The following is a 20,316-nucleotide window of genomic DNA, read 5'->3' as shown; positions in this document are numbered from 1 at the left end:
AAAAGCGCTATAAAAATCCCATGTACTATATCACATACAACAAAAATCTTCAAATTAGTCAAAAACACCTGAAAAAAAAGTAGCTTTAAATTGTAATCTTTATAGCAATCATGTATCCAGCATTCAAAAATATATTGGTATCCCTTGGATATAAAGTGTCAATGCGTAAGAAAAAAAAATACTCAGTCCATTGACATTAGATCAGTGCTTCTCTTTAAGGCCGCAGGACATCATGATCTGCGTCACATTTATAACAAGAAAATTAAACAAAAAAAAGTAGTGTAAACAAAAAGGAAGCGTCACTGAAAAATCTTGAGTCTTCTTTGGCATGTTTAAAGCTTAAGTGAGGATGACAACTTGACCGTTTGACCTGCAGGCGAATTAGCTTTCTCAGTCCTCAAAAAGAAGTCCTTCTCACATTGGAGCCCAGCTTTGACTCTGCCTCCATTGTCCTCCAAATCCCCTGTACTCTGGAAGCACTGCATAATCCATGTTTGCTCTGTCAGACGGTACATCCTGGAAAACAGAATTATTCACCAGCTCTGGCTTGGCTCTGCAGGAGTGAAAACACAGCAATGGCTCTTCTTCTTTGCCGTTTTGGCCCACTGGAGCTCCGTCTGGTCATATCCTTGGTCCAGAAGACATCCTTTGCACTCCTCAGAGTCCTTCCTTCTTCACAAATCCTGAACCCTCGGCAGCTGCTCGTATCATAAAGCACACCCCTGACCATTGGGTCTCCTTCTGATGATGATGATTTCTAAATCAAGTCATCCCAGTCCCGGACACTTCGATCCGGGAGTTTCCCCCCCCCCCCCTTTATCCCACAAGGAAGGCCCCAAAGTAGCTCGCTCTCCCGTCCATCCCCAGAACGCTGGCGTTGCTAACGGTGATGAAGAGGCGGTCAGCGGGCTGAAGGAAGGCGGTACCGGCCTGATGCAGCGAGAAGAGACCGGGCTCCGGACCCCGAGGCCAGCAGGCGCTCCGGGACGACTTCATCAGCAGGATGGGCACCGTGTAGGAACTCATCTGTGGGTCAAATACTAAATCAAGATCACATTTCTCCTAAAGAGTACACTAACATAACCTTGTATGGTGGTATTGATGATTGCATGATATCTTTTTGATACCAGATTCAATGGTGAATTCAAATACACCTGAGACATTTGATGTTTCATTTAGTTAATTCTCTATTTCACTTTTTAAGTATTTGTATTTTAATGTTGAACACACTGATTCTGGAACTACCTATCTATCTATAATGACTCATAACAAAACCATGCACCACGTTAAATAGACAGGAGCGGATGTGGCTGAGAGTGAAATAGGCATCGACCAATCAGAGGGCCAGAGGCTTAATCCCCAGCCCCTGCAGTTAACATGTGGAAGTGTCCTTGTGCAAGCTAATAAACCCCAAATTGTTCCCTTATGCATGAAGTCAACGGCAGTGATGTGTATGCAAGTAGCTTTGGATGCAACTTAACTAGATGTGAAAAGTTGTTTCACTTTCACAGTGGTAAATTAGATCCATATATAAATCTAATTTGTTGTCAGGGGCCATTTTTTTGTGCTCTGTGGTGCTGATGGTATCTTTCGCTGACACTTGTAGCCCAACAGGATCTGTAGTTGTTCTTCCTGCCAATGGATTATTCAGCAGAGACGTACCTTCTTGTAGATGTACTGGACAAGCTGTGCTCCCTCCTCCTTGGCCTCCCCCTCTGTCTCCCCTGCGGAGGGCAGTCTGAAGTATGTCTGTCCGTAGATGTAGTAGAGGCCGGCTATGGGCACCAGCAGCTCCCCCCCCCTCAGCTCCATGTTCTGCAGGAAGGACAGACCTCTCTGTCCCTCCCACGCTCTGATTCGCTCTCCCAGGTACCCTCTGCTGCTCCGTGGGCCTGCAGCAGCACATATGACATATTATGTTATTATAGTTTCCTTTAAATAGTTCTCCATCTGTGTTTTACTTTTATGTATGCACCATGACATTAAGTCAAATTCCTCGTACGTGTCAACCTACCTGCTAATAGACTTCAGGGTTCATAAACTTTTTCACCAATGATTTTCCATGACCAAAACAATTACTCTTTCTCAGCGGTCCCACTGAAAATGGTTTATTTTAACATGGAACAGGAAAATAAGGTTTGCATATGAAACATGGTGTGCCGATCTAAAACAAATCAAATAGTAGCTTACTAGCTTCTACAGACTAAAGCAACAAAATCTCTCACCTGCAAAACACCTCGTCAGTTAAATGCCATTTTACGTTTCATTACTATACGATAAAGTATTTATTATCATTATACTATTACGGCGATTAGATAAAATATAAATTATATTTGATGCAACTTTAGTTACATTTCCACGACTTTTCCAAAGATTTGGGAAAAATATTGTTTTCCATAACTTTTCCAGGACCTGGAATTAGCATTTCGAACTTCCATGACTTTTCCAGGTTTTTAATGACCGTAAGAACCCTGAAACCTGTTTCTGATTCTGATAACCACAAGAAAACACACACATCAATTAAGGCCATTCACTGTGAAGCAAGATAATTAGATAATAACGGAGTCTTATGGATAACGAGCAGTCAATTCTTTTCAAATAAGAAACAAATGTGAAAAGAAATTCTCAGTGTGTAAACAATGCTCACAGATGTGCTCAAAGACCACCGGCTTTTTTAAATGAATTGACGACAGCCACATGTTTAAAAAACAAAAAGGCAGAAACAAATTAAATCCAGCCACCCTGAGGAGTGTGTGTGTGTGTTTAACGAGAGAATGTGGGCCAACGTTTCTAGTTTTATGACATTCAGATATTTATTTAGGATGTTGTTTTTTTTATATTGCCCTCAAATCCAGTAAACAAAAGCATACAAGCTCAACACGATTTGAAAAAGGCTTTGAAACCAAGTGAAACCAAACTAACTAACCTCTAATAAGAAGTGCTAATTTGCTTGTATTTAGGGACTTAAGTTATATAATTTCCCACACATTATTAGAGGTGCATGTTTCCAATAAACGTTAATAATTGTTTTGGATAACAACTTTCTGAAGATGCTGTATACGTTTGTTGACAATCCGAGCAATTGACAATCGGACTGGTCACGGAGTCAACTAAAGAACATTTTTGAAAAAGATAAGGCAGCTGCACATCTGCATGTCCTGACAAACATTTAGGTATGAAGACGTTACTGAATCCTGGGAAGCCTTGAAGCACATTCCTCACCTCTGGCCCTGGAAATATATCAGTGAAGCAACACAGCACTTACTGCTGTTCGAACATTGTGAAATTCTGTCGTGAAATTCAATATGTTTAAGTTGTCCGTTATGCTTTCCAGGACTCTTACTTAGTACACACTCTGGATATCATTCCTGCACTACTTTTTTAAAGTCCTCACCATCTGCTGTTGAAGGCTCTGAGGACGAGAGGACACCCGTCACATGGGCCGCAACTTTAGGGAGAGGGACCCCCGAGCTCAGGAATGGCAACACTCCTGTTAGCTTATCTGTGAAACCAAAAGTAGATAAGAAACACATACAAAACGGTTTTTTTTGTGGGGGAGAAAATAGTTTACTTCTATTAGTAGCAACTGATAGTCAATGGAGGCATTGTTCTCACTTGTCATGGCTGTAGATATCTCCTTCTGAAATCTGTCAGCCATCGTCTGAAAGAAAAACACCCAGAGAGACAGAAAGGAACGAGACAGTGGGAAAGAGAGGGTGAGTAGGCGGCAGGTTACAAGCATCTTGACCTCTTCAGTTATTATGGATGTTAGCTATCTTTAGATCTAAATTGGCAACACCGGGGACCTCGTCACCACCATGAATCATCCTGTTCCCCCTCTGGATCAACAAATATGTCATCAGTAAAAGCAATATTCCCCTTGGGGTGATTTATAATGTGGAGTTGCATCATTATTCAAGTTAAAGGTCAAGTGATTAGTCAATTTTTCTTAAAATGCTGTAACATCTTGGACAGAATGTGCTGTGTGGACAGCCCTGGAAAAACGTTGCATTTGGTTTAACTAAATATGCTAAAAATAACTTTCGAACACATCTTGTTGTCAGGGAAGACAAATTGAAGTTAGGTAAAACATAAATAAATCATAGACCTTCTCTATGCGGTAGTGGAGCTGTTGCAACACTTGCCAGCAGGGGTCGCTCTTTTTGTCCTCGGCTGAATCTTCGGCCTCTGAGTGCAGATTTGCGTTAATCAGACAGGAAACGCTACTGCGGGAGAAACTCTCTTGCATCTGAAAATAAAAAAAACAATAATTTACCCATCATTACTTTCATTCTCGATAGTTTTTATTCTTGAGTAATTTATTAGTTAGTTTTTAACACATTTTAAATCTTGTCCAATTAAAAAACCTTTGCAAGAGAAATACAGTATAATCTACGGAGCCCCCTAGAGGATGTGGAGAAGGAAAAAAAAATTGGTTGGGAAAAAAAAGTTTTGCGAGATTTCGAGATTTTCATTTAGCCAAGCCCCCAGGAAGTGCGCCGGACTCTGAGGAAAATATTAGTTGTGTCCAAACGTCGGTACTACAATTTCCGTATCAGTCCGTGACGTCACTGGGCCCAGAAAGACTTTTTCCCATTGACTAACATTGGGAAAGAGACGTCTGTAAATCAGCGGATACTTCTTAAAAAACTAAATAAACTACCTAGTATGAACTATTTTATAGCCCTTGTTATAATAATTTGGTCCTTAAAGTTTTAAAATGCACTAAAAGCCGAATCTAGAGATTTATTTTCTGTCTCCATTCATTCTAGTTAATTGAGAGTGGGCGCTCGGGGGGCGGGGCTTAAGGGGCGCATGCTCTGTGAGCGCACATACGGGTTCTTCTGCTCTGACAGCCAGGCATGATGGGTAATCTGTGACGTTTCGCTCTCTCAAAAGTTGGGCCATTTTGTCCTCATGCGCCAATGAGCAGCTCTCATAGGAAAGAACGAGACCCCGACTCCAACGCTGTATCCAGTTCTTATTATACATCCATGCAATTTGACTGGTGGGGCCAGGCTGGGGCCAGTTATTTTCTGAGGGGGGCACAATAAATGCAGGACGAAAAAGGCAACGACAGTGGGAAGTAATTGCGCATAAGAAAACAATGCAAAACAGTTATTGGTATTTGTTTCAGTACACATATTTATTTCAGATACTTATAGTTACAGTTTTTACGCTCTAATGGGTCCGACTAGAATGACAAATAGCGTTAGTTCCACCTATTCCGTCAGCCAATAAATCGTTTAATCATATATATATTTTTTTTTTTTCATTGTCAGGGGGGGTCACAGGGGGGGTCCAAAGTCAGTGTTAGGGGGGCAATGGCACCCCCTGAACCCCCCCAGAACCGCCCCTGCTTATGTGAAACCTGTGCCTATTGCCAAGCACTGATTTTATCTTTATATTTTAGGACAAGCTCAAAGTAAAAATCGATGTCCCGCTCCATTGTTGTGGTTTCTGTGTGGCCAAACTGACCCGGAATTAAAATAAGAAATAAGGGCTCCGTAATAATCTCTTGGTTGTTCAGCCAAAATACAAAGTGATGGTACAGGTGGATGACAATTAGCTAATTGACATGTAATTAGCTCTGAAGTGGTCACAGGTGATGTGGGCATTTTTTAATAGCTTCTTAGCCAATCAGAGCTCAGCACCAGATCTATCAGCTCTTTTTATTTGTCATAATATCAGCTCAATTTTAAAAATATCTTACTTATGGGTGTAAACAAAGTCTCATTTCCTGCCCTTGTCTTCTGTTATATACTCTTGCAAATATCTGCCCTCTCATTGTTCAGCCAGTAAGCTGCTTTTTACCTCATATCACCCAGTTACACACATTTAAAATATGAAGCCTGCGATGTTTAGTCCCTTAGATACAGGAAGTAGTAGATCATTCAAATTGATGACCACTTCATGAAATCATTTATTATGACAAGGTTTTACTAAAACGTTCAATACTGTTTCACCAGGTTTGCGTATTAGTCTTCGTACTATATGGTGAGTTGTCAGTGATACATTCAAAGTCACATTGCTATGCTATATCCGTAAGTGTGTCACTTGTTGGTATCAGAGTTAAATTCATGGTAGATTATCATGAAGTGTATTTGGCCTCAGTAAACAAGTGTCAAATCTCCCCTATACCCTGTAACATGGCAGTCAGTTAGCTGTTATCATTATCATTTAGATAAAGGGGGAAGACAGGGTCCCTTCTTACCGTGCTCAGGACTTTGTTGAAGTAGACAAAACTGACCGAAACCGCGATGGTCTGCAGGAGGATCGCTGCGAGCAGGATGAGCCCCAGACTCTGGAGGGAAACAGAAACAGCCATGTCTCAGCCTGAGTGTTGCACTGAAATCAGTTTCCGAGAGGCAACAGAACACTTCCAGCAGCAAGGACAAGTCAGATCAGGCTCTGCTGCATTTCTGCTCTGGAGAGAGAGAGAGAGAGAGAGAGAGGGAGGGAGGGGCGGGGGAGGTTCGGTGGATTACAACAACCTCAAGATGTCACTAGAATGAAATGAGCTGGGAGTTTAATGCTGCACATGCAACTTCATGTCGCCTTCAAGTGCTCTTGGAAAAGTGGAAACTTGTTTAAAGTGCATGTATAACACAAACAAGAGAATCATTTAGACCTTTATTTTCTTCTTAAATAGTTGCGATATTTTACTTTGATTTTTGATTCATATGCCATTAATAATGAAAACCAGTATGACAGATAATTTAGTTAGAGCTAGTTTTGACCGTTTTCTCTCTGCAAGGTCCATTCATAAGTAAATAATCTGGAGTAATAAATCATATAAAATGCTATTTGCACCTGGGTGTCTATAGTCAACAATGCTATTTGTACCTGGGTGTCTATAGTCAACAATGCTATTTGCACCTGGGTGTCTATAGTCAACAATGCTATTTGCACCCGGGTGAAAATAGTCAACAATGCTATTTGTACCCGGGTGTCTAGTCAACAATGCTATTTGTACCCGGGTGTCTATAGTCAACAATGCTATTTGCACCCGGGTGAAAATGGTCAACAATGCTATTTACACCCAGGTGAAAATAGTCAACAATGCTATTTGTACCCGGGTGTCTATAGTCAACAATGCTATTTGTACCTGGGTGTCTATAGTCAACAATGCTATTTGTACCCGGGTGAAAATAGTCAACAACGCTATTTACACCCGGGCATACATTTGATTATTGTTAAATATGTTCTTTATTCTCGCGTCCAGGAGAGAAGCTTTAAAATGAGACTAAATGGAGTCTCTGAAAAGATTCAAATGGGATACTTTAATTAAAAAAGGCGCGGTAGTGTTACAGACAGAATATTGTTCCGGCAGAAAACAGCTGTGATCTGGCTCTCCTGAGCAAGAAGAGAAGAGAATGGATCTCTCCTCCGGCGCTGTTATATATCCTCTGCTGGCTCCTCCCCGCCAGCCGGCTCACCTCGTCTCCAATGTCCGTTATTGCATTTAAACAGAGGATAGGTTCTTTTCACATTCAATATATGCTTAACACGCCGTTTCTCCTCATATTCTCTTTCATCACTTTTCATTTAACACATTCTAAACGCTGTAATCAATACTCTAAACAATACTTCTCGGCTCGTTTGGTTTCCGGTCATTCCGGATGTTGTCACATGCTACTCTCGTCTGTAAACAATAATGTATTCAAATAAACTGTACTTTCATTTAATATTCAACATGGTAGTATCTCGACATCTATCGTTGTAGTGTTAAATCAGTAGGTTTCGGTTTTCACCACACCACGTCATTTCGCTTCTCAATTCACCTCTTTAGGAATTCGTATATTAGCCACATGCTAAATGCTAACCGTAGATGAAGGATTTTCAGAATAAAAGCTTAACTGCTTGTGCACAAGAATTTCTGGTTTTTCAGTATAAAAGAGCGTTTAAACTGACGGTATGTTTAAGCTACATTATACCATCAAAACATTGATTTTAATTTCTAACATTATGCAAGCCAATACATTTAGTTTTTCCGAGTTACAATGGAGTTATATGTATTCAGATTTCCACACTTCAGGGACAATTGGTCCATGTTTTGTTTGAACATTAAGATTTAAAGTTCATTTCATTAGGCTTAAAATAACTACACAAAATATAGGCCTATACAAAATAGTTATACATGATCTAAAATGTTTACTGTAATTGATGTCTTGTATCTAATCGGAGCGATTTGTGACACATTGGGAATGTTCAAGCATATAGAAGTTTTAAAATGATAGCAAATGTAAATGTGCTTTCTATCAAGTAGAACAAAAAGTGTCAAATCCTTTGAGTTTTGTGTAGCAGATGTTGATAAAAGGCAGTGGTTTCTCGGTATTTGACATTGTTTCCTTTCTGTTGTTCGGAGTATCTTTGTTCCTCTTTAATGCCTCTCCCGACATATGTTGCAATTTGGAACTTGCTTGATTGAATTATTACTTCCAGCCAAAAGGATTCTAATGCAGAACAAATTGTTTTTACTACTCCCAAACTTCTTATTTAGAGCCACAAATGTAGCTCTGGCCTGTGTCTGATGCATTTGAGGTGAGCATTGAGGCTCTGGAAACACTCAGTGATGTCTTTTGAGATATTTGTTTTGCATTTTTTCTCCATTTGAATGGGTGTTGCTAAAAAAGATAAAACAATGTCATGGTGTCATTGGACCAAAAGCACTTAACTGGCGTGCAGACAGCAGATAATCAACATCTGAAAACAAGATGAAAAAGGCTTTTCTCTTCTCTTTCCTGCTATTGTGAAGTGATCTGAGAGCACGCTACTCGATAAGTGCCAAGTGACCCGCCATTGTTTTGGTTATGTGTAGCCCTAAGTAGTGTTTTTCTCCGGGGAGTCATTCAACCTGCAGAGCTTAACCTTGAGTGGTTCCTGGAGGTTCTTTTACTTTCATTCCTTCACCTCTAACCCTGCGCCATTGTCAGTGTGAGGAAGTGAGAGTAGAGCTGAAGGAATTCACGGCTCCTGGATGTGCACGACCCTCCCAACAATCAGGACCAGTGTTAAAGCATGTGCCGCTCACTCACACTGGCACACATGCAGCTGATAAATTCACACAGATAATAGTGCCGTACCAGGTTCAATGACATTGTTGGCATGGTAAGCAAGTGCAGGAGGAATTTAAGTATTTGGTTAGTTTCCTTTACTGATTAAAATCTCAAAAAACGGAAGAGACATTGATAAAAGGCTCTTGTGTTCCCTCAGGTGCGTCAATTCCCAGGCTTGTCAGAGAGGAGCCGGGGAGAAGGTGAGTGATATCTGAAGACTGGCTGGCCTCGGGCATGGAAGATGACACCCTGAGAGACATGCCTACAGTCCCATGGCAAACCAACACAGACAGACCAAGAAGGTATGTGTGCAGAAGTGAGTCATTTGAAGCCATGTTTAAACCTTTTTCCCCCCATAATTTGATTAGTAATTATTCCTCTTATCAGCCAATCAGTCATGAGCTTTGCCCTCTGTCAGACACGTCAACATGCAGCAGGCCCCGACTGGCTTTAATCCTCAGGTGTTTTAAAGCTTAAAGTTAATGGAACAAAATGTTGGGTAATGTGCTCATGTATTTTCTTTAATGACAAGTTTGACACCACATACAATACAATACAGCTTTATTTATGGAGCACTTTAAACCTCCAGACCAAAGTGCTGAACAGTCAAATAAACAAAACAAAACATATTACACACTATAAAACTACAGGTAAAAACAGTAGACAAGTTAAAAGCAATAAAAGCAACGCTCTAAAAGATGTTAATACGCTAATGAGAAGAGGTGGGTTTTAAGAAGCAGACAGTGTGGAGGCCTGACTGATGTGCAGGGGCAGATCGTTCCACAGTGTGGGAGCCGCTACAGAGAAGCAACGGCCCCCTCTGAGCTTTGACTTGGTTCTGGGCAAATTCAGGAGCTGCTGATCCGCTGACCTGAGATGGCAGTTGGGCGTGTAAGGGTGTAGCAGCTCAGAAAGATATGTTGGGGTCATGCCATTTAGGGATTTAAAAGCAAATAAAAGGATTTTGAAAAGAATCCTAAAATGTATTGGCAGACAATGGAGCGAAGCCTAAATGGGGGAAATGTGGTCATATTTCCGTGTGCCAGTTAAAAGCCACAGATAAGAAGTTACAGCTATCATCCCAGTTAGCTTAGCCTAGCATAAAGACTTAAAAACATGGAGAAACCAGCGCCTCCAAAGCTCATTAATTAACATGTTAAATCGTGTTTGTCTAATCATGACAACCAAATCAAAACACAGTGTGTTTCCTTTAAGCTTGTTTTTTGTCACATATATTTATATTAATCGGCTGTGAGGAGGGAGAACAGCAAGGTGATTGTTTTTGTGAAACTTCCCTGAGTTTTAAGGAAATATAAATCAATTGCTTGAATAGCAACTAATCATGAAAACCAATGTTTATAAAAAGTTAACTAAAAATATCAATACATCGCATAGCATTCAGTTCACTATTCATGAAAATATGCAAACTAAGCCTAAAAAACTGGAACTAATTGTGTTCCATCATCAAATACCTCTGTTTCTATTTTGTTACCACGCAATACACACATATTTTTAGACTCAGAGACTCATGATGACACTTTTTTGCCAAGCCTATAGATCTGAAATCAGATACAAAAATGACTTGGAACCAGAGAAGCAAAGGGGAGCTGCTGATTTTCTGAAAAGCAGCTTCCCCCTTGAAGTTAAAAGTTTCAAAAGACCCTGAAGACTTATAATGGGTTTAGAGGAAGGATCAAACTCAGTGCATCACCCTCTGTCCTCCCCTCTTCACTCCCCCAAGCTTCTCCTCCCAACGTTCCTCTCCATAAAGTCATGGAATCTCCCTAAATTCCCGCCTGAGCATTACAGCTGCTCATTGTCTCATTTATAAAACAAAGAATATATGCTGCAGCAGCACAATTGCCAGTGTTAGTGAACGTGTCAGCGGAAGGGTGTTTCCCTGATAGGAAACTACTGTATGTGAATGTGGAGGCTTAGAAACAGAGCCAAAACAGAGGTTAATATTCAACTCACAATACTTCATTTCTAATATTTTACCTTGATCAGTGGAGGAATATCTAATTACAAGTACTACATTCAAAATGTGACTTTATTTTTTACTTAAAGGGGTCTACTATTGTTCATTTTTATATTCATATCTGTATTTTGTTCCTCTACTGTGACATGTCTCCATGCTTTAAGGTTCAAAAAGCTCTTTATTTCTCTCATACTGCCTGTGCTGCAGCACCTCTTTTCACCCTCTGTCTGAAACTAGAGCCCAGTCTGCTCTGATTGGTTAGCAGACCGCTGATGTCCTGCCCCTTAGCCTATCACGTACAATGTTTGGAGCGCTAGCCAATAGAAGCGTGGGTGTTGCATTGTGATGTCATTATGTCATGGAAGTTATAAAAGGATTCCAATTGTTGTGTTTCCTGCAGGGGGAGTGTGTGGGAGAGAAACTCCCTCTCGAGGTAACTTTTGGATTAGCCTTTGCAGACCATTTACATGCACAAAAACCTATACAACACACTACACTAGAGGGAAACTATATAAAAGCATAATAGGGCCTCTTAAGGTCAACAGAAATATCTGACAGGCCTCAAATGCGACCTTGAATGTTGAATCACTGTAGGTTTTTATTATTGGATTGATGTTAATTTAAAAGTGACCTATCATGCAAAATGCACTTTTGTACGTCTTTTATACATGAATATGTGTCCCCGGTGTTCCAGGGAACTCACCAAGTGTCAGAAAACACAACCCTCTATTTTCCTCCATACCCAAATCTCTTAAAAAGGGGCTGCAACGGATCTGATCCAGACTGATCCAGATTTGAACACTTCTATGACGTCACAGAAGTGGCGTCACGGCTATTGGGCCAACTCCACCAATCAGGAGGAGACAGCCACGGACATTGCCGTTGGAAAGCGCTGGAGACGCTGTAGTACATATGCCAGGCCTGTAGATGGTGCTGTTCTCACAGAATCAGCCCGTGCAAAGACAGTGTTAAATTGAGCGAAATGAGGAATGGCTAAAATGCATGATCTGTTTGGTATTTTGAAAAATAAAAAGAATAAATATGCCTTATATAGGTATGGTCCTACACTATATTATTCACATATAGCATGATAGGTCCACTTTAAGTAGCATTTAATTGTTGTAGATGGTTTAGGAGTAATGCATTTTAATACTCTTACAGTTAGTTTAATCTATAATGATGTGTCATATTTTAGCAATCACAGTATGCTGCCTTATATCAGTAGTAGTGGTAGTAGTATAGAAAAAGTACAATATGCTTCTGAAGTGTAAAGTAACATTAGATCTCAAAGTGTTTTTATGTACAGTACTTAAGTAAGTGAGGTAATATGCAGCAGTAGTTATTAAATGTGTGTTTGATGAGGCCGTAAAGCTTCATGATGTTCTCTGTCCACTAGAGGGCGGTGATGCATTGATAATGGCTGCTGCTGGATTTATTGACCCAGAGATTCACCCTGAACGTCAGAAACATGTCTGAACATGAACATGACTGCGAGCTGGTGCAGATGTTAAGGCTTGGGAGTCGATACATTCCCTAAAATAGCGATGTAGAGGGCACCATAAATGATCTATGTTGCAGCTGGATAATCAAAACCACCCTGTTATTAAACTCTTTCTGCTGTATCGACACATGTGTATGAGTGTGTGTGTAGCCCTATGAACTCCTTTCCTTTAGTTTTTATTAGGGTTAGACAAACAACTTATCACTTCTTCTGCAATTTTGGGACTGCTTCTGCCAAGTAAACCATCAACTACAGTGTTTCATTCAAGTTTAATAAGTGCATTCAGGCATTTCAATCAGAAAACATTTAGTTTATTGTAAGTGCATGTTCTGATACAGAGTGTAAGTAAAACACAATGTGAATGACACCTGGGATGAAGCTAAATAGTGCACTTTATCAGTGATTGTCAAGGAATCTGTAAGGAAAAACATTACTTCTTGTATTGCAGGGAGCACAGGATGAGTTTACTACATTTCGAGAACACAGAAAAACCACGGAAGAAAATGATTCCCTGTTGAGAAATATATATTTTACAAATGTGTTATGTGTCCCATGTGAACTCGTTCTTTCCTACTATAACAAACGTATTCAAATGAGTGCCAACAATGACAACACTGAAGTCCTGATGCTTAGCAGATAACGCTCTCCCTGTAAACAATCTGAGTTTAGCCTGTTAGCATCCTTACATTCAATAAGTGCTTAAAATATAAAGTACTGAGGCTGATGGAAATGTCATGCAGATATCATAATATTTTTTGTTGGGCAAATCCACATTTAAACCTGATTATTTAAAGTAAGGGGATCGACAAAGCTATATAAATTAATTCACGACGGTTGATAGTTGTCAACACATTTAACTCAAAACCACAAATGTCAACCTTGTGGTGCCGCGAGAGCAGTGGTTCCCAACCTCCCCCCCCCCCCACACACACACACACAAGGGAGGGGGGGGGGGGAACAGCGATAATTAAAGTTTAAAGTTTAAAAGTCTCAAAAATGCTACAACCACTGTCACAAACTGGATGAATGTGAAGTATTTTGTTAAAGGAGGATGAAAGCGTAATTAAGGAGCACTATTGGAGTGACTTTGATGGTTCTTGGACTCAGGATTCATTCATTTGGATTCCCGCTGTATGAAGGAATTAAAGGACGGCGCAAGTGGAAACAATTCACAAAGGGATTAACCTGTTTAAAACACATGCTCAAAGTAAACCGGATTTTGCCGATATGTTTATGTTGATTCAAAAGTCGTAAATAATCTACAAAATGGAGGAGACCGATCTGATCGGAGCAACTGTGACAAATAATCCAACTGAAACCGGCATTGACAATGACTATGTTTTAAAAATGCGCTTATCCAGACAAGTCTGGTTTGGAAACTTTACGGGCAGAAGAAACATTTCTATTAAAGAAAGAATTATACATTTCTGTCTTTTTATGCCTTTAATAGCTACTAACTTGAATTTTTATTCAAATTAATTAATCAATCATTTGTTATGTTTTATTGTAATGTAGAGACAAGTATTTTAGTGACAATCATGTATTGCCTTACAATTATATGTAAAAATAAATAAAAAAGTCAAAATATGATATTTTGCCTCAAATCATCTGAGGCCTGGCGCCCCCCCTGCGATCTTTGGCGCGCCCCCCAGGTTGGGAACCACTGCGCTAGAGGAAAGGTCAGAGAATCCGTCATTAGGAGTTATCCTCCGGTCTTTACAACATTTCATGGCAATCCATATAATAGTTTTTAAGATATTTCAGTCTGGACCTAAGTGAGGGACAACATTTTACTTGTTTGGACCCATAATTAAACATTTTTCGGGGGGGAAAGGTGCAACAAGCAGTGTAAATGAAAGTTACGTAAAACAGGAATTACAATCCTTGTGAAATATATTGTTAAAGTCTTTGTGGTGTGGCTTAAAGATCCTCGTAAAAGCTTGTGGCTGTGAATCTATTAAGTACGTTTGTTAGCTGGTCACAGTGTTAGCCAAGTTAATGTTAACATATGTGCCCTTCTCCGCTGTCAGCAGGGTTAATCATTACACTGCTAACAGAGCTCAAATACTACCAAGAGTGTGTGCATCTGCAGGAACAGGAGGACCCTGAGCTTAAGCTTGAATATTTAAATCAAAAACGAGATGCGTTAGCCCTTGTATGATTCATAAAGCTAAAGGACTAGTGTGTTTGTATCAGTGACACACACACGCACGCACGCACGCACGCACGCACGCACGCACGCACGCACGCACGCACGCACGCACGCACGCACACACACACACACACACACACACACACACACACACACACACACACACACACACACACACACAAACACTCTCTCTTACAAGTTATTTTGCAGCCAGTCGAGGTAACCTCTGACCGCTTTCTTCCCTACTTCAAACTCCATCGGCCAGGTAACAAAGCTGAAACACCCGTGGAAGCCGTGCAAGTAGTGGTCGACGGTCACCTTGACACCCGAGTCCTGTAAGCGCCGTGCGTACATCAAACCGTCATCCCTCAACACGTCATGCTCGCATGTCAGGATGTACGCTCGGGGGCTTTTAGCCAGAACCTCGGGTCCTGCTAACAGAGGAGAGGCCCTCACATCCAGGAGCCCCGGCACCTCCCTCGCCCCCCCCTGGGAACCTTTCTCTACAATCACATGCTTGTAGTTCTTCTTGTTTTTCGGGGACAGAAGGACGGTCCAGTCTACGCGCGCCCGCAGCTCTGGGGTGATGTTTGAGTGCTGTAAGGAGCTGTGGTTGTTCGCCAGCAGCTGGGGCAGCAGGGAGAGGTCGGCACCGAAGTACTGCAGCCAGAAGCGGACCATGATGGGCCGGTGGAGGATGGGAATGTGTTGGTTCTGCAGATAGGAGGGTGTGTTGAAGTCCAGTGCCTGGAGCACGGGGTAGATCAACGCCTGGACGCTGAATTTCACACTCATAGTGTCATCGGTGGAAATCTGGGAAAATGCAAGAAACACAAGGCCTCAATCTCTCAATACTGACAGAACGTTACTTTACTCAATCCTAGTTAATGGTTTTACAAATAAAAACACATGATATGCTTACATAGGATGCAGCACTGTAGTACTGAAGTACCCAGTATTTAAAAAAGAAACTAAAATTGGCTTCGAAGTGACAAACTACAACATCAGAATGCTCTTACATTTCTTTTCACGCAATAAAAACAGGATCGAATAATGTACTGTGAGAAGGGCTGTTTTGCCTTTTGAGTACTTTTACATTTGATATTTCAAGTCAATTTAGCGGATAACCCTTTTACTTTTACTTCAAAAACTTTTTGTATTTAGAAATGTACCTGTCATGGAGAATCTAAGTATTTCTACTTTTCATGAAGTAAAGGATCTGAGGACTTCCTCCACCTCTGCTTGTTACACACATTTTCACAGGAGATCTGGACCGTACCTCCTGAGCGACCGCAGCAGCCAGGTTTCCTCCGGCACTGTCCCCGGACACAGCGATACGCTCCGGGTCGATGGCATACCTGGCCCGAACCTCTGCAGACAGGAAGTGTTTGGCCGCAGCGAGGCAGTCTAGATATGGCACCGGGAAGTTCACCTCTGGATACAGACGATACCTACACAGACAATGGTTGCAAATTACAAGTTACTGGAGGCATAGGAGACTTTAGAGAATATGATTATATAGAATCTTTCTGTAGTTATGGGGTTGTCATAATTTCTACAGTGTGAGTTAACATAACAAGTGTGTTTCTTTGTCTATGAGCAGAAACATATTGTAGATTAGTGTTGCACACTTACTCAACAGAGACCACAACGGTGTTCAGCTCGTCCGACAACATCCGGTTGATCACATCATACGACCCCTTCTCTGAGGATGTGATAGAAAGATGGGGAAAGGAACAAAAAAATCGTTGCTGAAATATGCATTTTTAAAAAAAAGATTTATAGCAAGGCACAACGTCAAAAGTTACTACACGGACTCATTTTTTGAAATGTAGACATCTAGAAATGTCACTCAAGGCAGAACATTTTACATAGTTAGGAGCTTGTTATTGCATTTATAAAAACAGAACTCGCCTTTTGCCAACTTTAAACAGAGATAACAGTATAAAGTTTAAACCATCACCACCATTTGTAGAGTTGAAACATCTAAGGAAATACTTCTTCGGTCTTTTTCTATTTCAATTTCCTCTATTTGCCCTGAAAGGAGAGAGGAATGTCCAAACTCACTGGTAGTGCCGAGGGCCCAGCCTCCTCCGTGGATAAACATCAGCCCTCTCCTCAGATGACCCTCCCCTCCAGCCGGGGGCTCGTACACACGGACAGGGACGCCGGCGAAAGTGATGTCGCAGACTTTAACCCCCGGAATGACCCCTCCTTCGGACTGAGAGCTGCACAGCCCGTGCATAATGTCGTCAAAACCTTCTGTCGACTGCCTGAGGAACTGGATGTAATGATCAAAGCCTAGCCAAGCTTTCAATGAAGCCTGAGGAACGAGAAGACATTTAAAGAGGACATGTTATGATAATGTTCAGGTATCAGATTTGTGTCTCTACTGTGACATGTTTACATGCTTTGATGTTCAAAAAGGTATTTATTTTTCTCATACTGCCTGAGCTGCAGCACCTTTTTTGAGCCTCTGTGGGAAACCAGAGCCCATCTCTAATTCAACCGCTTAGAGATGTCCCGCCCCTTAGCCTATCACGTACAAATGTTCGAGCTCTAACCAATAGAGAACCGCAGTGACGCGTCCTAAAACCCGGAAGTAAGTTAGCATTTTTACCGCTTCCGGTTCCTTTGACAAAAAGGAATGCAATTTCTCCGTAGGATTTTCGAAAATATCTGGAAATAAGGTCTGTGTTTGACACAAATTGAAGAGACAGATCACGTTTTGTTCTACGACATTAAATACATCAGCAGTGACCCCACTGGTGATTCTTGACGAGTTTACGCGTCTGAAAAACAATGGTTGTTAACAAGTGGTCGAGGCCGTTGTACGTCATTACACCGAACACGTAAACACTCCCGCTAAGTTTGTTTTTCCCCGTGTTCTGCTTGAAAGCAAGTCCCTGCCTCCTGCAAACTGTAAAAACAAACGCTTCAACTTGTACAATTTGGAATCAGTAGTTTTGAATATGGATGTTAAGTTGTGCATGACGTTGAAGCAGCGACCCTGCTGTAGTTCCTTTATAGCATAACGTTAGCATTTTGCTTCTGGCGACTAGATTTATGATTCGAAAATTATAAAAGTAGGGTAGACATGTGGAGATTATCCGGCTGAACAAAACGTGATCCGTCTCTTAAATGTTTTTCAACCACAGACCTTATTTCCAGCTATTTTCCAAAATCCTATGGAGAAATTGTATTGGTGTTTGTCTAAGGAACCGGAAGGAGTTTACATCCGGGTTTTAGGACGCGTCACTGCGGTTCTCTATAGGAGTGCTAGTGTAACATAGTGATGTCGTTATGTAACGGTAGTAACGAAGCACTCCAATCACTGTGTTTCAGGCAGGGGGGAAGCGTGTGGGAGAGAAACTCCCTCTGGAGAGAACTTTTGGATTTCAGCCTTTACAGACCATTTACTTGAATCTATATAACCCGCAAACCGGGCCCTGAGGTCCTCTGAACAAGGACTCCTAAGGGTGCCCCGAACCAACTAAAGACTAAGGGGGACCGGTCCGTGCCTTGGAGGTTTTGGAACAAACTCCCCCAGATAATAAAAACCTCGGCCTCAATAGAGATTTTGAAGGGGCAGTTAAAGACCCACCTGTTCCGACAGTCCTTTGGGTCGTCGGAGGAAGTGAGTTAGTGGCTGTCCTTTTATTGGTGTTTTATCGTATGTATTACCTGCTGCTGTTTTATGCCTTTTATTCTACATTTTATAGTCATACTTTGAATTGTGTCCTCTGTACTGTACTTTAAAGCACTTTGTATATCCGTGTTGAGAAGGGTGCTATATAAATAAAGTTTTACTTACTTACAACAGGAAAGGGAAAAAGCCCAAAAGCACAATATCTTTAAGGTGTATTTAAGCAAAGAGTGAAAAAGGAAAATTGGGGGAAAGATCAGATGTGTTCCTCTCTTGGCATGGACTTGAGAAATAACTGTCTCCCCTAGTCACCTCTGTCCTCCTGCACTTTGTGTTACTGATGTTTCTCAGTGCATCTGCCCTCCTCCCCACATCTCAGACTGTCTCAATGCTCAGGTTCAACTAAGGCCAGCAGACACAGATGTTTGACACATTGGGGGCTCGCAGCCATGCAGCCACGCTGAGACATGTTGCCTTAGGAGATATTTGTTGTTGGATTTCCAGCCTCTGACCCTGTACCCTGCCCCTATCTGTTCCTGACCTTGATCTCTACCTGCTTGCCTGTAAGCTTATGAATCCTCGCTTCCTGAATAAATCACTGAACTGTTCCTGCCTTTTGGCACTTTTTCTTCTGCATCCACAGCTGTTTCCATTTTGATTTTCTTTTTAAAATGTTGATCGTAAAAGCAGCAATGTTAGTTCAATGCTGTAACGACGGAGTACTCGATACGTCCCTTATTTAGATGTATTTTCGTAAAGCTTGTTTCGGAGCAAAGGCCTTCATTGCAATTGCCATCAGCCTTTAAAAAAACAGAACAAAAGCACCACTACACACCATGCTCCACAGTATTTCATTGAATGTTTTAATACTTTGTTAATGCTCTGTTTTAGGGCTCGTTTTATGGTTTATTGAATTGCTTTGTTTGCATTTGTTGTGTGTCTTGGTGTGGCTGCAATTTTAAATCTAGTGGACAATGAGGTATGATATTATCAAAAACACTCTAGTTTTTAAAACTCCCTCCTCCCCAATGATAGTTGTTAATGTTATATAACAAGACAATGGTCAGTATACTGTGGAGCTAAAAGGGCCCTATAAGTAGAACATTAAGCTCCATCTATCAGTTTGGCTATTTCCACGGTATCAAATGTAGAACAAAGGTGAGGTGAAGAGCATGTTGTAACCAGACCAAACTCTCTGATAGCTGCTTTGCAACACATTAACAGTGTGGAAACAGCTTAATTAAGTGTTTGTCCTGAAAAAGCTCTTTCACAAGGTTTGTACATTTCTCCCTGCTATTACTAATGAGCCTTAACTGATTTAAGCGTGAAACGATAAAGAGAAGCACTGTAAACTACCCATAACTTAAATCCATGACGGAGCATAACTCGGGGGGTTTTACAGGGAAATGTACTCAGTGTGAATCAATAAGGTTACAGGTCATGACATCCACACTGAAAATACACTGCTTAACTAAAAACATAAAGACATTTATATATGCAATACTAAATCAACTGATCTAAAGGCAGTCCTTGCATGGTTAATATTATTCAACACATGGCATAGTGGGTAGGATCAAACTCCGAGTGTGCACACAGACTAAGTGTGTTACTGTGTTGTAACGTGCAGAACAAGCAATACAGATTTTTTTTATATCGGGAAAACTACTGCTGTATAGCATTTTTTTTGCAGATTAGATCATAATCGTAGCTGAAAATGCATTACAGCAGCAAAAAAGAAAAGCTCCCATCTCTCACCAGGTGCATCGTTGTTCGGAAACTAACATCCAGCATCATCAGCCTCCAGGGCTCCTGGATGGTTTCAGGCAGCGGGATGTACACATAGTAAGCGAGGGCCACCGTCAGGGACAGAGAGACAGCAGCTGGCAGCAGCCTCATGGTGTGTGTGTGTCTGTGTGTGTCAGCTTCAGTGTCTGCAGACTGACTGCCGGCTGCAGCTCGTCATTGCACGACAACCTGCCT

The 20,316-nt window shown here is 41.2% G+C and overlaps 2 protein-coding genes across 2 annotated transcripts; both read right to left on the bottom strand.

Moving 5' to 3' along the window:
• Positions 1–80: 80 nt before the first annotated feature.
• LOC307045955 (tumor necrosis factor ligand superfamily member 10-like) lies at positions 81–6,904 on the bottom strand. Its single transcript, XM_079692032.1, has 6 exons — positions 6,215–6,904; positions 4,109–4,249; positions 3,616–3,661; positions 3,395–3,502; positions 1,663–1,892; positions 81–1,026 (listed from the first exon to the last, which is right to left on the bottom strand). Exons 1-6 carry the CDS (start codon positions 6,326–6,328, stop codon positions 817–819), a joined length of 849 nt encoding a protein of 282 aa, XP_079548158.1. The 5' UTR covers positions 6,329–6,904; the 3' UTR covers positions 81–816.
• Positions 6,905–12,788: 5,884 nt separating this feature from the next.
• Positions 12,789–20,316, bottom strand: nceh1a (neutral cholesterol ester hydrolase 1a). Its single transcript, XM_079691437.1, has 5 exons — positions 20,092–20,316; positions 16,758–17,013; positions 16,326–16,395; positions 15,970–16,141; positions 12,789–15,503 (listed from the first exon to the last, which is right to left on the bottom strand). The coding sequence occupies exons 1-5, from the start codon at positions 20,230–20,232 to the stop codon at positions 14,883–14,885; spliced, it is 1,260 nt and encodes a 419-aa protein (XP_079547563.1). The 5' UTR covers positions 20,233–20,316; the 3' UTR covers positions 12,789–14,882.

The sequence above is a fragment of the Notothenia rossii genome (assembly GCF_949606895.1).
Source record: "Notothenia rossii genome assembly, chromosome: 7".
Classification (NCBI taxonomy): Eukaryota; Metazoa; Chordata; class Actinopteri; order Perciformes; family Nototheniidae; genus Notothenia; species Notothenia rossii.
This window is presented reverse-complemented; position numbering and strand designations above follow the sequence as displayed.